The following is a 16,206-nucleotide window of genomic DNA, read 5'->3' on the forward strand; positions in this document are numbered from 1 at the left end:
TTGTGTGGGTTTATTTATTGTGATAGTATCTTCACTTATTTATTATTTTTTACTACTTTACCATGGCTAATTGAAGAAGCATGTAAAATATTTCATTGAAGAGATTCAAAAGGATTGTAATGGAAAGATCGTAAGAAAACATCCTGTATACGAAGGGGGGGAAAGATTGTAAGAAATCATCCTGAATACGAAGGGGCCCCCTCAACTCAACTCTTTTCGCGTTTAAGTTTGACTAGTGATTAATCAAAATAGTTTTGCAGTTCAAAACACAGCATGTTGGTAATTGTGGGTGTTTTATTCACCGATTCCCTGCCAAAAAACTGAAAGTTCCATAGTTTAAAGCAAATACAAATAACAACTAAACCATTTCATTCTTGAGGCATCATGAAAGAGCCTTTTGTCATATCGCTCTTCTATCAACTGAAAGTAAGTAGCCACGCTAAGCTCCTTACTTTGAGGGGGTTGCCCCCTCCTCAGTACCTCGCTCATTACCCTAAAGTTTGACTTTTTGTTCCAATGATTTAAGAATGTCTCCTGAAACATAAGATGGTTAAAATAATTTTTTAAAGTTCTAAGGAAATTAGCATAAAGAGCGAAGTATTGGGGAGGAATCAACCCCCTCATATACATGATAATTTTTGTTCGTCTTGATCTTTAACATTGTTTCTTAATTCAGTTTAAAAAACTTGTTTTTTCTAATTTGATTTCTGATCGTTTTTCTAAATAATGCCGGTAAATCTGGCTCCCCCTGTACAGAAAATTCCTTTTCCCCGAAAAATTCCTCCATGGGAAGATCCTTCCATGTACCCCCCCCCCCCGAAAAATGTCTGCATAGTTCCCAAGAACCAATACTACATGTAAATAACAGGCAAAGTTCATAGCTTGCAGCCCTTCCTCGGGGACTGTGGGGGATCAAGTCATCCTCAAAGACATAGTTATTAAATTTTTCAACTATGCTGAACAAAATGGCTATCACAAAATTTTAATCTGGCCATTTTCTGCCCTCCAATATTTTGGTCACTTAAAAAGGGCACCAGAACTTTTGATATCCGATAAAATGAGCCCACTCCCTGTCTTCTATAATCACTGGTTCAGTAAGATCATTTTTGGGGGGAAAACAATATACACCCATCCACGATCTTTCTTGTTGCAACAAAAAATGCAAAGTTCCGCATTTTTGTATATAGAGGCTTGAAACCTCTACTGTAGTATACTGTAGTATACTGTAGTATACTGTAGTATACTGTAGTATCTACTGTAGTATACTCTGATATGCTAAATCTTATGATGTGATCTTCATTAAGATCACTTAATTTTCTGGGGGTATTTTCCCCCTTTTACAAAATTTGGCAAATTTTCTCAGGTTCGCAACATTTGATGGGTAACATTGAACTTAATGGATTTTAAATATTTCGAATAAGCATCAAAATTCGATTCTTTTGATGTATATATTTATAACAAGACTCCGTTTTTTAGAATTTCGGTTACTATTGAACCGTATCAATCCTTACTTACAGTTCCTTACAAAGAACTGTTTGATTAAAGCAATCTTTCTGGAAGCATTATTGGAAAGAATGAAACTTTGCTGTAAAGAAGGACGGTGAGAGATAGGTGGCAGCTCTTCTCATGCAAGAGATAATTTTTGTTTGTTTCGAATTTAATGTTGCATATTATTTCCCATCGAGAAACTTCTTAATTTTTTTAGTTTTTGTTTCTTTTTTTTCCTCGTATTTTATGAAATATCAATATAAGGGCCTTTGTGCCAACAGCCTTTGGGCTAAATTTTGAGTTATGCGTAAGAATGCTTCGAAAATAAAATCGTTGTTAATAGATGACCCCTTCAGATTTTTAAGAGTAGCCTGAAGAGGTAAATAACAATTAAAACAATAGGGAAATATTTTTTGCAAGACAGTGGCATACGAACTTCAAATAAATACTTCAACCCTATATCCAAGGGCCCTTCTCAGCAAAGCAAATGAAAAAAGAAAATATAAAACAAATTTATATTAAAATACACTCTTTCAAACTGAAGCCTTAAGGCATAGGCACCGGCCCCTAAAATCTGGGAATATGAAGTAATTATAAGGAAACCAAAGGAAAGATAGCATAATAGGGAAAAACCATGGGAAAAGGTTTGTTGCCCCCTTGTTGGCTGCCTGTCAATAGATTTTGACCCATAATAAGAAAAATAAAAGTTCTAATTTGGGACTGAGTAACCCTTAATCAGTTTTCCACAAGCAATTTTTTTATATGATTTGGTTGGAGCAAAAAAAAAATTCTTAATAGTAATGAATGGCAAGTAAATAAAGATCATTGACAATAATGAAAGTATAAGAGCCTAACTATTCATAACATTCAGTCAAAGTATCAGCTTTTTATGGTGATTAATTAAAAAAAAAATCCACAAAAGAAGTTTTTCAAAGGAAAGTAAAGAGCTCCAATAAACCAAAAATGAGCAAAAATAAAATCAAATAATCTACCAAGCGTGAAATTACCACAAACCAGCATCAATAAATAAATGAAACCCAAAACGAACAGAAATTACAATAAATAACCGAGTCTAACTCAAAACGAGCAGACATTAACATGAGTAGGGCTCAAAACCCCATAGGCCTTCCCAAGGCCAGAACATAATTTGCACTTTACTGAAAAAATATAAACGTTTTTCTTTTATAACTTTAATAAATCAAATAATATTAACATTTTGATTACTAAATATCAGCATATGTATATCAAACTGACAATGCACATTCATTTGTTTTTGGTTTCATTTATTTATTGATGCTGGTTTGTGGTAGTTTTACGCTTGGTAGATTACTTGATTTTATTTTTGCTCATTTTTGGTTTAATGGACTTCTTTACTTTTCTTTGAAAAACTTATTTTGTGGAAAAAGTTTTTTAAATTAATTTCTGTTCGTTCTATATCGACATAGTCTTTTCAGGAAAAAAGAAAATAATACTGTAGATCTTTTCGTTTTTTTTAAGACTTTATAGTTTGGCCTGATATTTGTATGCTGAAGAAAAGTTTTCAGCAGTTTTCAACAACATAAAACCTGTAAAAAATCAGGACACAAATAGTAGTGTTTAATTTAGTTTCATATCTCCTCTAGCTGACCTGAACTAAAAAATTTGATACCATTCGCAAAAAAATCTGTTTACTTTCTTTGATAGCTTGGATACACTTACGCCATTTTGATTTGGGTAAATTTTAAGAGCAGAATTAGCCCCGAAAGTTTGAACCTAATACCCTCAGTCATTCTTGGGATACTGCTGAGATGCCTTATTGGGAATTAGCTTTAACATAGTGCATTTTAATTTAATCTTAAGGCAACATTTAGTTTTTAAACGTAATGGGCAAATGGGAGGGTGGGTGTGGGAGGGGAACCAGTTACCCTACTATCACTTTCTACTGTAAAAAGGGCATTAGCCCTTTCCATTTTCACTCGAATCAGCTCTTTTCTAAATTCCTACGACAACTCCTTTGATACGAAGTACCCTGGTCCAAAAAAAAAAAAAAAAAAAAAAATACGTTGTACCCACATCGATCTTTACTATAAAAATGTCAAGCCTTTCAATGAGTTTCGACTATTAAAAAGGGCACTAGCCCTTTCAATTTCCAATTGAATGAGCCCTTTTTGATTTTCTACGGCAATGCTTTCTATAAACACCTTATATGCCCCAGGGCATAAATAACAACCCTCGCCCTGAGGGCAGTGAGGGGCTGTCATTCTCAAAGACCTGATTTCCAGAACTTTCAACATCGTTAAACAAAACGGCTGTTTAGAAATTTTGATTGGATATGTTTCGGGAAATGGTGGGCGTGAGAGGGGTGTTAGTTGCTCTTCAATCACTTTCAACTATTGAAAAAGGCACTAGCCCTTTCAATTTTCAATTGAATGAACCCTTTTGAAGTTTCTATGACAACTCTTTCAATAAAAACCTTATATGCCCCCAGGGCATAACTTACAACCCTTACCCTGAGGGCTGAGGGCTCATCCTCAAATACCTAATTTCCAGAACTTTCAACTATGTTGAAGAAAATTGCTACCACAAAATTTTGATTGAATGTGTTTGGGGAAGTTTCTATAAAAACCTTAAATGACTCAGGGTATAACTTACAACCCTTGCCCTGAGGGCTTTGAGTGGGTTTTCATCCTCAAAGACATAATTTCCGGTGATTTCAAATACGTTGAATAAACCTTAAATGACTCAGGGCATAACTTACAACTTTTGCCCTGAGGGCTGCGAGGGGGTTGTCATCCTCAGAGACATAATTTCCGATTCTTTCAACTACGTTGAGTAAAATGAATATCTCAAAATTTTGATAGGACGTGTTTGGGGAAATTGTGGGCATGAGAGGGGGGTTACTTGCCCTCCAATCAATTGCGACTATTAAAGAGGTTACTAGCCGTTTCAATTTCCAATAAAATAATTCCTTTTTGAATTTTCTATGACAACGCTTTCTATAAGAAAACCTTATATGCCCCCAGGGCATAACTTACAACCCTTGCCCTGAGGCTGGGGGGGTGTCATCCCGAAAATTTTCAGATTTATAACTACATCGAACAAAATGGACATCTCAAAATTTTGATTGGATGTGTTTGAGGCAATGGTGAATGTGAGAGGGGTGTTAGTTATCCCCCAATCCCTTTCACCTGTTAAATAGGGCCCGAGCCCTTTTATTTTCCAATCGAATGAGCCCTTTTTGAAGTTTCTACAATAATACTTTCTATAAAAACCTTATATGCCCCCAGGGCATAACTTACAACCCTTGCCGCGAGGAATCTGAGAGGGTCAGATTTAATTTATAAAATTTTAAATTACTTTGAACAAAATGGCTATCTCAAAATTTTGATTGGATGTGTTTGGGGAAAATGTTGGAGTGGGGGGGGGGATAAATGCCCTCAAATCAATTTTGACTATTAAAAAGGGCACTAGCCCTTTTAATTTTCAATCGAATGAGCCCTTTTTCAAGTTTCTCCGACAAAGCTTTCAATAAAAACCTTATTTGCCCCCAGGGCATAATTTGCAATCCTTACCCCGAGGGTTGTGGGGGGAGTGTCACCCTCAAAGATATAATTTCCAGTCCTTTCAACTACTTTGAACAAAATTGCTATCTCAAAATGTTGATTGAATGTGTTTGTATAAATAGTGGGCATGGAAGGGGTGTTATTTGCCTTCCAATCACTTTCGACTATTTAAAAGGGCACTAGCCATTTCAATTTCCAATCAAATGAGCCCTTTTTGAAGTTTCTATGACAAGGCTTTCTATAAAAACCTTATTTGCCCCCAGAGCATAACTTACAACCCTTGCTCTGAGGGCTGTGGGGGGTGGGTGGTCATCCTCAAAGACCTAGTTTTCAGAACTCAACTACGCTGAACAAAATGGCTATCTCTTAATTTTGATTGGATGTGTTTGAGGAAAAGGTGGGCGTGAGAGGGGGTCAGTTGCCCTCAAATCACTTTCGACTATTAAAAAGGGCACTAGCCCTTTGAATTTCCAATCGAATGAGCCTTTTTTGAAGTTTCTGCGACAAAGCTTTCTATAAAAACCCTTATATTCCCCCAGGGCATAATTTACAACCCTTGCCTTGAGGGATGTGGGGGAGTCTTCTCCTCAAAAACATAATTTCTATCTGGGAAACAACTGCGCTAAACAAAATGGCTATCTCAAATTTTGATTGGATGTGTTTAGGGAAATGATGGGCGTGGAAGGGGTGTTAGTTGCCTTCCAATTACTTTCGACTATTAAAAAGGGCACTAGATCTTTGAATTTCCAATCGAATGAGACTTTCTTGAAGTTTCTACGACAACACCTTCTATAAAAACCTTATATGCCCCCAGGGCACAACTTAAAACCCTTGCCCTGAGGGTTGTGGGGGAGTGTCCTCCTCAAAAAGCTATTTTCTATCTGGAAATCAAATACGCTGAACAAAATGGCTATCTCAAAATTTTGGTTGGATATGTTTGGGGGAATGATGGGCGTGGGGGGGGGGCTAGTTGCCCTCCAATCACTTTTGACTATTAAAATGGGCACTATCCCTTTGAATTTCCAATCGAATGAGTCTTTCTTGAAGTTTCTACGACAACGCCTTCTATAAGAACCTTATATGCCCCCAGGTTACAACTTAAAACCCTTGCCCCGAGGGTTGTAGGGGAGTGTCCTCCTCAAAAACATATTTTCTCTCTGGAAATCAACTACGCTGAACAAAATGGTTATCTCAAAATTTTGATTGGATGTGTTTGGGGGAGTGATGGGCGGGGATAGGGGCTAGTTGCCCTCCAATCACTTTCGACTATTAAAACGGGCACTAGCCGTTTGAATTTCCAATCGAATGAGCCTTTTTTGAAGTTTCTACGACAACGCCTTCTATAAAAACCTTATTTGCACCCAGGGCATAACTTAAAACCCTTACCCCGAGGGTTGTGGGGGAGTGTCCTCCTCAAAAAGATATTTTCTATCTGGAAATCAACTACGTTGAAGAAAATGGCTAACTCAGAATTTTTATTTGTAGAATGGGCTTGGGGGGGGCTAGTTGCCCTCAAATCACTTTCGACTATTAAACAGGGCACTAGACCTTTGAATTTCCAATCGAATGAGCCTTTTTTGAAGTTTCTACGATAACGCGTTCTATAAAAACCTTATTTGCCCCCAGGGCATAACTTAGAACCCTTGCCCCGAGGGTTGTGGGGGAGTGTCCTCCTCAAAAACATATTTTCTATCTGGAAATCAACTACGCTGAAGAAAATGGTTATTTCAAAATTTTGATTGGATGTGTTTGGGGGAATGATGGGCGTGAGGGGGGGGGGGCTAGTTGCCCTCCACTCACTTTCGACTATTAAAAAGGGCACAAGCCACTCCAATTTCCAATCGAATGAGCCCTTTTCGAAGTTTCTACGACAACTCATTTATTACAAAGTGCCCTGGTCTAAAGGAAAAAAAATAATACATTGTGCCAACATCGTTCTTTACTTAGGCGGCGCAATTGCTCTGCCTATGGTCCTAAATATGTATTTGTGTCTGAGTAATTAGTATAGTTGTTGATACACATGGCCGATTATACACGAGCAGAAAACACAAGGGGAACAAATTAATAAGGGACGGTTTCAGTAAAAATATATTACCAACGATGGTCTGTGTAGCCAGAGTACCCATGAACTGAAACATAACACAGTTAAATCCAGACATATTCCCTTGAACGGAATGCTGGGAATTTCTTTATTTTTCCCCTGAATGGATACGTTTTTTGTGGTTTATTATCAGTTTTTTTTCTGAGAGTGATTGTATTTATCTAGTTGTCACTTTGAAAAAGATTTAATTTTTTACAGTTATGTAGCATAAAGGTGCCAAGAATACTGGCCTTTGGTATTCAAAATTAAATTAAAAACATTGAATTAAAAATTTGAATTTGATTTTCTTAATCTTTTTTTAATGTTTCACTTTGAACAAAATACTTTGATAATGTGTTTCTTTTTATAAATAAAATAAAAAAAAACAAGTTTTTTAAACTGAAAGTAAGGAGCGACACTAAAACTTAAAACGAACAGAAATTATTCCGGATATGAAAGGGGCTGTCCCCTCCTCAACGCCTCGCTCTTTACGCTAAAGTTACTCTTTCTCAAAACTCTATTTTTTAAAACAATAAAAAACTTTAGCGTAAAGAGCGAGGCAGTGAGGAGGGGACAGCCCCTTTTATATATGAAATAATTGATTTTAATTTTAATTATTAACGTAGCCCCTTAGTTTCATCAAAAAAAAATTGTTTTTTTTTATTTAACTCTTGAAAGTTGTTGAATCAATGCAGCTTTGATTCTGGATCGCTGTACATGAATAATTAGAATGAAATTTGCATATTAATTTTATGGCTTTCTCGAAATTTTGTTCTGACGTAACTTACGAATTAACTTACGTGACGGTTTTTATTACGTATATTAGGGAGTTTACCCCTAGTCAATACCTCGCTCTTTACGCTAAAGCTCGAACTTTGTTCGAATCAACAACCTCGGAATCACTAAGACTTATTAATTAGAATACTTTTCTATTTTGAGAACATTAAAAAAACTTTAATGCGAACAATAAAGTATTGACTAGGAGAGGAACCCCTTCAAGTACGTAATCATTTCCGCTTTTTTTGAGTTCTAATGTTGGTCCTTACTTTCAGTTGAAAAAACTTGTTTTTTTATTTAATTTCTGATCGTTTTTCAAATAATACTGGGATATTCGGTGCCCCCTTCATAGAACTATCCCTTCCTCCAAGGAAACACCCTCCTTGCAAACATCCTCCCCCGTAACCCCCTCATCAGACCCCCCCCCCCAATCAGAAAAAATCCCTCTTGAAACGTCTGCATACTTCCCATTAACCAATACTACATGTAAACAATGGGCAAAGTTCATAACTTGCAGCCCTTCACCCGGGAATTGTGGGGGATTAAGTCATCCTCAAAGAGATATTTATTAGATCTTCGACTATGCTGAACAAAATGGCTATATCAAATTTTGATTGGGTGACGTCAGGGAAAAATGAACGTGGAAGGGGGCCAAGTTGCCCTCCAATTTTTTTGGTCGCTTAAAAAGGGCATTAGAACTTTTAAATTCCGTTCAGATGAGCCCTCTAACGATATTCTAGGACTACTGGATCGATACGGTTACCCCTGAAAAACAAAAAAAAACAAGAAACAAATAAACATTTATCTGTTATCTTTTTTCAGGCAAAAAATAAAAAACTGTACATTTTTGCAGATAGGAGCTTGAAACTTCTATGGTAGGGTTCTCTGATATGCTGAATCTGGTCGTGCGATTTTCATTAAAATTCTATGACTTTTAGGGGTTGTTTTCCCCTTTTATCAAAAAAGGCAAGTATTCTCAGGCGCTTAACTTTTGATGGGTAAGACGAAATCTGATGAACTAAGCTGAATGAAATTTATATATTTGAAATCAGCATAAAAATCTGATTCTTTTGATGTATCTATTGGTATCAAAATTCCGGTTTTTAGAGTTTTGGTTACTGTTGAGCCGGGTCGCTCCTCACTTACAGTTCGTTACTACGAACTATTTGAAAACAGAGAGTCTAAAGGCATTATATATTTCGGTGTTTGATAACGAAGTTCAAAACTGTCGATATTGTTAAGAAATATCTATCCAAATTTTTCGGCATTGCTCAACAGAACTGAATGATGGGTGTTTATATTATAGTTTTCGTAAGTAGACTATTGTTTTGCGTATTTTGTATAATCACTTACTTTTTTCATTTTCATATACTTTTACTTTAATTGAAATTTTTTCCGTTGCCTTTAAAAAATTGTTTGTCTCTAAGCTTTCTTTATTAAATAAAGAAAAAACAACACAAGTTTTTTTTCAACTGAAAGTAAGGAGCAGCATTAAAACTTAAAAAGAGTAGAAATTATTACGTATATGACAGGGGTTGCCCCCCCCTCCTCAACACCTCACATCACGCTACAGTTTTTTGGCACTTTTAAAAAATCCTACTTAATGTTCTAATTAAATAACCTGTTTGTTTTATGAGTCATTTTTAAAGAATTTTGAAGAAATTAAAACTTTAGCGCCAAGGGTGAGGTGTCGAACCAGGGACCACCACACTCATATATGTAATAATTTCTGTTCGTTTTAAGTTCTAATGTGGCTCCTTACTTTCAGTTGAAAAAACTTGTTTTTTTTCTGATCGTTTTTTAGATAACGCCAGGATACCTGGCCTCATCTCCATGGGTAGAAATATCCTCTGTACAATTCAATTCTGGCAAAAATTTACCCCAGAAAATTACCCTTAACATCTCCACATATAAAATTGAATCGGTAAAGAGAAAGCAAGACATATAGAGAAATTTTGTATATGAATTATAGCAAATTCACCCAGATTAAAATTACCTCTGAAAATTTCATCCCCTGAACAGTATCCTCTCCATTGAAAATTCTCCCAGCAGAAAATTTGTCCTCCCATCCCCACCCGAAAAATATATACATACTTCCCAACAACAAATAAAACAATGGGCGAATTTTATAACCTTTCCCCAGGGGCTGTAGAGGGTCATTCGATTTCCAAAAACATAGCTATTGGGCCTTTCAACTATGCTGAACAAAAACGCTATTTCAGAATTTTGATTGGATGATTTGGGAAAAAAGTGGCATGGGAGGGGGTATAGTTGCCCTCCAAGTTTTTGGTCACTTAAAAACAGCCACTAGAACTTTCCATTTCAGTTAGAATGAGCCCTCTCTCGACGTTCTAGGCTCACTGTGTCTATACGATCACCCCTGGGGAAAAAACATGAACTGTTTGATTACCCATCAAAATCCACACAGAGATCATCGAAATATTGTTTTTTCTGCGTTACCAAAATTATTGTATTCATAAATCTTTACAGTTTCACAAAATGTAATTCAAAATACAGAAAAGATTTTTCAACTAAAGTAAGGAGCAATTTTAAAACTTAAAACAAATACAAGTTACTCTGTATATACGGGGGACTGCCTCCTTCCCGACACCTTGCTCATTAAAAAGAGGTATTTAGTGCTTTGACTTTTTTTTCCAATCGCAAATTTTCTTTACAAAATTGAAAAAAAGGTAAACTTCACAGTAAAGAGTAAGGAGCTAAGGAGGAGACAGCCCCCTTCATATAAAGAATAATCTGTTCAAGTAGGTTTCAAATCTGTTCCTTGCTTTTAGTTAAAAAGCTCTTTTATTTATTTAATTTCTGACTGTTTTTCAAATCATACCCAGCCCTAACCAAGATATAATTTAAGGTACTGGTTCCTTAAATCCCTGGTCAATTGCTTTTAAAATGTGTAAATCGATTACTATACGTTGATTAGTACCGTTCTACATTTAAATTTGTAATTTCAATTTTGGATGGAATTTGATTATACTTAAGAAATTGGCGACGAACAGTAATTTTGGTGAAAAGTCCTTGTTAATATTACTACTAAAAAATTTCGTTTCGATGAAAAGAAATATTATTGTTTGTATGGATGGAAATTCTGTAAGACTTTTGATCTTCTAGATAACTGAAGCCATCACAACCTCTAAAATAGGACTTTCTTATCGATAAATACATAAGATACATTTGTTTAAATACATTGAAGTACTACATATAAATATAAATATATTACCATTTAAAATTGCTGAAAACTAAGTTCAAAGCAGTATTTGCCACCCCAAGGAAATTTCATGGCGGGGCTTATGATGACCTGCCTCGCCTTTTCCACCTCTGTGCTGGTAGATATGGGAATGTAACATATTAGCTATATAGAAAACATTCTAATTAATTTCTACTTCCCCCTTCCTCTTTCAACGTTTATTTGAAGCCTCGTGAAAAGTAATAACTAGCCTAAAATGCTCTTCAATTTTCAATGCGCTCAATACTTACCTCAAGGCATCTTGAGGAATCGACATAATCCTGATATGAAGAATCTGGCTTTTCCCAAAATCTTATAGATTACTAATAAAATCGAAATTGGCCGGTAACTAGACAGGGCTCCGGGGAATCAAAATTATGAAATGTTATTACCATAAAGCTACTTCGTTTCAAATAGGTCAATGTTTCTTTTCTTTGTTGGAATATACTCGTGTACAGCCGAAGGAATATCGAAGCAATATTTTGGAAAACAATCTGTCCACGGGGAATCTAGGTTATCTCAGACTTCTTAATGTTATTCTACTAACAGCGTAAGTCTAGATTCCGGATCTCGAAAGTTAGAAAACTTACTTTTAAAGATTGTCGCATTCTAACTCCAAACAAAAATACAAACATTGAAAAAGAAATCTGAAAAGTGTAAAACTTACTCTAAAGCTAAATTTAAAATGAAAAGAAATTGACGGGGTCCCTGTGAATCCCTGTCTTCGCAGAGTCTACTAAGAAGAAGGTATCCTTTTAGTAAAGAAAGGAAAAAAACTTTGTGGGAACTAAGAATTAGTACCTTGGTTCAGCCTTTTGGGGATCCAGTCACGATAAAATCCAATCTCAATGTATGTTTTGTTGTTTATATTGCTATTGGGTGTGGCACTTTGCTCTTGCTTGGTTTTTGGGGGACAACCACTGGCGGATGGCTGCTCATCAAAAACCTTTTCAGTATGTGATGGCTTATGTTTTTTTTTGTTATTTCTATCTCCCCGCATTACTGGTCATGCCGGTCATATTACATCATAGTGGGTATGGGTATATCATGATGTATTTCTTTTTATTGTGTAAATTTAATGTTGAGTAAATCATCCTTATATCAAATTAATGGAGGAAAGGGCTTCTTCAATTTTTACGTCAGGAAATATACAAAAATATCTCGAAATCAAAGTTGGTTGGGAATCAATGCTAGTTTCCTGTGTTTGGCTTTTCAGAGCTCTGAAACAAAACTTCCCATATGGAGAGTAGGGAGAGAGAGACATAAGGTGTTTTAATTGTGAAACCTAAAAGAGCAAAATATTTGATTCCATAAAAATTAGTGAAGTGAATGCTAGCTTCCCATTAGCGTGTTTTTGAGGTGTAGTGCTAATTCAATCTCTATTGTAACAAGGTTTCTTGTATTCTTGCCATTACAACACCTACTAGAAGAAATTTTCAAATTTATACTAATATTTATCGGAAATAAGAGTAAACTTTCAAGTTGCACCTTTTAGGAGCACATTCCAACCAATCCAAACTTTTTAGAGAGGAGAGGAAGGAGAAGAGAACGAGGGGCTTTTAAACTATAGTAATCACGATATTTTTCAGAAGATATCTTTTGAGCTTAAAAAACTTAGTGAGAGTTCCACCAAAATCTTCATCAAACTTACTGATAGGTAACAACTAGCGTCTTAATTTAGCCTTTCAGGAGTCTGAGACCATTCTGACTTCTCTCAGGGAGTGGCGGAGGGGTAAGGACACCTGACTTCCAGCATGTCTCGTCTTTTGTCTTATTATTTATGGTCAGTGTGGTCTCACGTTTCATGGGTCAGCACTCAATTGAAGCTCTACTAAGCAAGGTGAACGTTATTGTCAGATGAATTTGTTAAAAGCACGATGTCAACAGTATTCGATCAAGCTGGATTTTGATCCTGCAAGTAACAAGTATTATACGAGTCTCGAAGTCTTTTGGCTACTGTGCGCCTTCAGAGCTAAGTGTGCATCTTCACATCTGACACCAAATAGTTTACGCTGAGTCCGTAGCCGCAAAATCCTTCTGGGCTGTCACATAGGGAGGTCTAAATAGAAGGTTTGTCAATCTAGAGAGCCATAAAAAGCATTATCCCATTTTATCAATTTTGACCATTGACTTGTATCTGTAGAGTTTTTTTTCTGAGGTTGTATGATAGTACGAAACCATAGTCGCATCCTTTGCTCTGTAACTTAGCTGTTACCTCTACGTCTCATCTCCTGCAACACTTTACAGAGCCCAAGCATCGAGAAGGTCTTGCTGCTTTTGTTTTCGTTAGCTCTATGGAACGAAGGATGCTTATTCCCACATCCAAACCAAAGAGTATAGTTCAGATTTTCATGATTTACTAGATAGAGAACATAAAGTATGAAGCTTTCGGGGGATCAGTTTTAAACTCAATCATTTAAACAATCTTAAAATAAGCTACAATCAAAATTTGCAGCTGACTGATTTTTGGTCGGTTTGGTATGAATACATGGAGGTATTATAAAAGGTGAGGTACTTGTGTCCCGATCAAGGATGAGTTCCATCTCCCCTTACGGTGACTTAAGCATGCATATACACATGCAAATACTTACCGAGGATTTACTAGCTGACTTTTTGAACTCGTTCTTACTTACTTTCTGTCCAATTAACTCAATTTTTAACTGAAGTTCATTTAAAGTGCTAGACACACCTTTAGAGTTTAGAGACAAAAACATATTAAATTACTATAATATTCCATAATTAACACATTATAAACAGGAAAACAGAGTTCAACATATACATTTTTGATAGTATGGATATAAATTTCTTGTTCTAGGCTTTTTATTTCTTTGCCAAAGTAATACCAAGACTAACTTATTGCCAGTTATCTAAGGGCGTAGCCAAGACTCTGTTTCAGCATAGGCTCGGCTCTTTTCTGGATGGGGGATTTAAATTTGAAGAGAGTATTTTTTCAGGGTATATGCAAAATTAAAATGCCATATTTTGTATGAGCTTTCGCTTATTTTCGAGGGGAGGGAAATCACATACCTTATTGGCTACACCACTGCCCCTTATTAGTAAATTTTTTGTTTATTTAAATTCCTTTATTTTATTATGTACCTAATATAAAGAGAGCGATTCATGTGGCATGATATAGAATGCCTTTTGTGGCATAAATTAATATTACCCCTTGCCAATCTTACATTCACTCTAACAATTTTATATTCTAAAGCTATTTTCGAAACTCCAAATTCATTATAGGGTTTAAAAAATATTCATTTACTATTAATCTTATAAGAATCTCCCCTGAGTATGAGTTGTAAAAACCATAATATGGAGACTCCTCCCTCCTCCCCCCCATTCATTAGAAAAACCATTGTTCTATTCACACAAATATAGAGGAAAGAGATCAGAAAGCCAAAACACTTTTGCTTTTGACTATTTGCCTAGGACAAAAAAAAAGTAGTTAACTTTAAACATTTTCGCTACCATAGGCTATGTCTTATTATAATAATGCAAAGAGTATGTTTCTCTCACCTTGCCTGGCTTAATGTAGCTCTAAGTTCATTTTCCTGAAAGTGTGTCCTATTATCAAATATGTTTCTATCAGGCAAAAGCTTTCGGAGATAACGCAGGCTGGAAACACTCTCAGAAGAAGGACTATTTGAATTTATAGCTCCATCGTCCAGAGAAGCACCCAACCTTGTTAGTGATACTTTGTTTCGCTTATTCTCCTTCTTTGATAACATTTTTAATCCTGAAATATTGGGAGAAAATTTTAGTAAATAAATATATAATTGGTCAGTGTCCTTAACGCTCAGCCAATCGCTGATCTGAAAACAATATCTGGAACATCCTGAAGCCTGAAGGCAAGTGAGTAATGTAGAAAAATTAAAAAGTGATTTCATTTCGTTAATTTCATTAAAATGTAACAAATCTTGAAAGTATTTTTGTAAGTATAACCTGTTTATCACACAGTTGGGAGATTGAGTTAAAGCTTTCAGGGAAGAGTTTTCCAATCTTCACAAAGTCTATTCTTTTTTCTTTTTTTAAGCCTGTCTTCCGACGAATCTAGGCGTTTACCTTCACCCCTCGTGGAAAATACTCCCAGAAAATACCCCTCGTGGAAAATATTTCCCCCGAAAAAAAACTCCCACAGAAAATTTTCCTCCGTGGAAAATACCCCCTGGAAAATTACCCCCGCGAAAAAAACCCTCTGTGGAGTAACCCCCTGAAAAAAATTCACGCTGAAAACACCCCCCCGCTGCCAAAAACAGGGTGTTTTTGCACACTGCCAAACATAGAGTAAAAGTCTTCCTCAAGATTCCCTGAAAGTTTCCCATTAATACCCTCAGCTTCAGCAGTAGTAGTAGTCGTGGTAGCAGAAATAGTAGCAGTAGAACCAGTTGTAGTATTAGTAGTACTAGTATGCATATAGTGCATTTTGGTTGCTCAAAATCCTCCTTAACATGCCCTGAAAGTTTCATCTTGATACCCTAAGCCGCTCCTGGACTATTGCTTATACGCCCTTTTGAAAACCTGCAGTTTAACGTCCGCCTAAACATTCCCTGGAAGTGAATGCGGCAGGAAGTGCATGCAGGTCAAATTGTAGTCGTAGTGGTAGTATGCACATGGTGCCTTTTGGTCAGTTCAATACACTTGACATGCTCAAAAAAATTTCAACTTAATACCCTAAGCCGTTCCTGGACTATTGATGATGTGTTTTTTTTTACAACCTACTTGCCCAAGGTGTGTTTTGGTTTAGTTCAACACTCCCCTCAAAATTCCGTGAAAGTTTCTCTTACTACCCTTAACCATTTTGGACACAAAGGGTAAAAAAGCTGGGATTCCCATTCCTTGAGGCACAGTTACTCGACCTTTCAAATATGCTGAACAAAATAATTAAATCAATTTTTTTATCGGAAGTCTTTGGGGGAATAAGGGGCTTTGGAAGGTGGGTGCTTGCCCTCCAGTCACTTTAGACGCTTAAAAATAGTGCTAGAACTTCAAATTTCCAATCGAGTAAGCCCCTTCGAAGTTCTAGGACAACTCTTGACATGCGAAATGTCTTTGTGAAAAAAAATATACAAAGACCACTT

The 16,206-nt window shown here is 36.1% G+C and overlaps 1 protein-coding gene across 1 annotated transcript in view; it reads right to left on the minus strand.

The window, feature by feature from the left end:
- The window catches only part of LOC148943445 (uncharacterized), a 518,252-nt gene that overhangs the window by 445,310 nt on the left and 56,736 nt on the right, over nucleotides 1–16,206 (minus strand). The window contains exon 3 of the mRNA XM_089101138.1: nucleotides 14,645–14,864. Coding sequence (XP_088957264.1) covers nucleotides 14,645–14,864 — 220 coding nt within the window. The remainder of the gene's footprint in view (nucleotides 1–14,644; nucleotides 14,865–16,206) is intronic.

The sequence above is a fragment of the Artemia sp. Qi Xiang Cuo genome, chromosome 15, assembly GCF_049724085.1.
Source record: "Artemia sp. Qi Xiang Cuo chromosome 15, ASM4972408v1, whole genome shotgun sequence".
In the NCBI taxonomy this organism is placed as follows: domain Eukaryota; kingdom Metazoa; phylum Arthropoda; class Branchiopoda; order Anostraca; family Artemiidae; genus Artemia; species Artemia sp. Qi Xiang Cuo.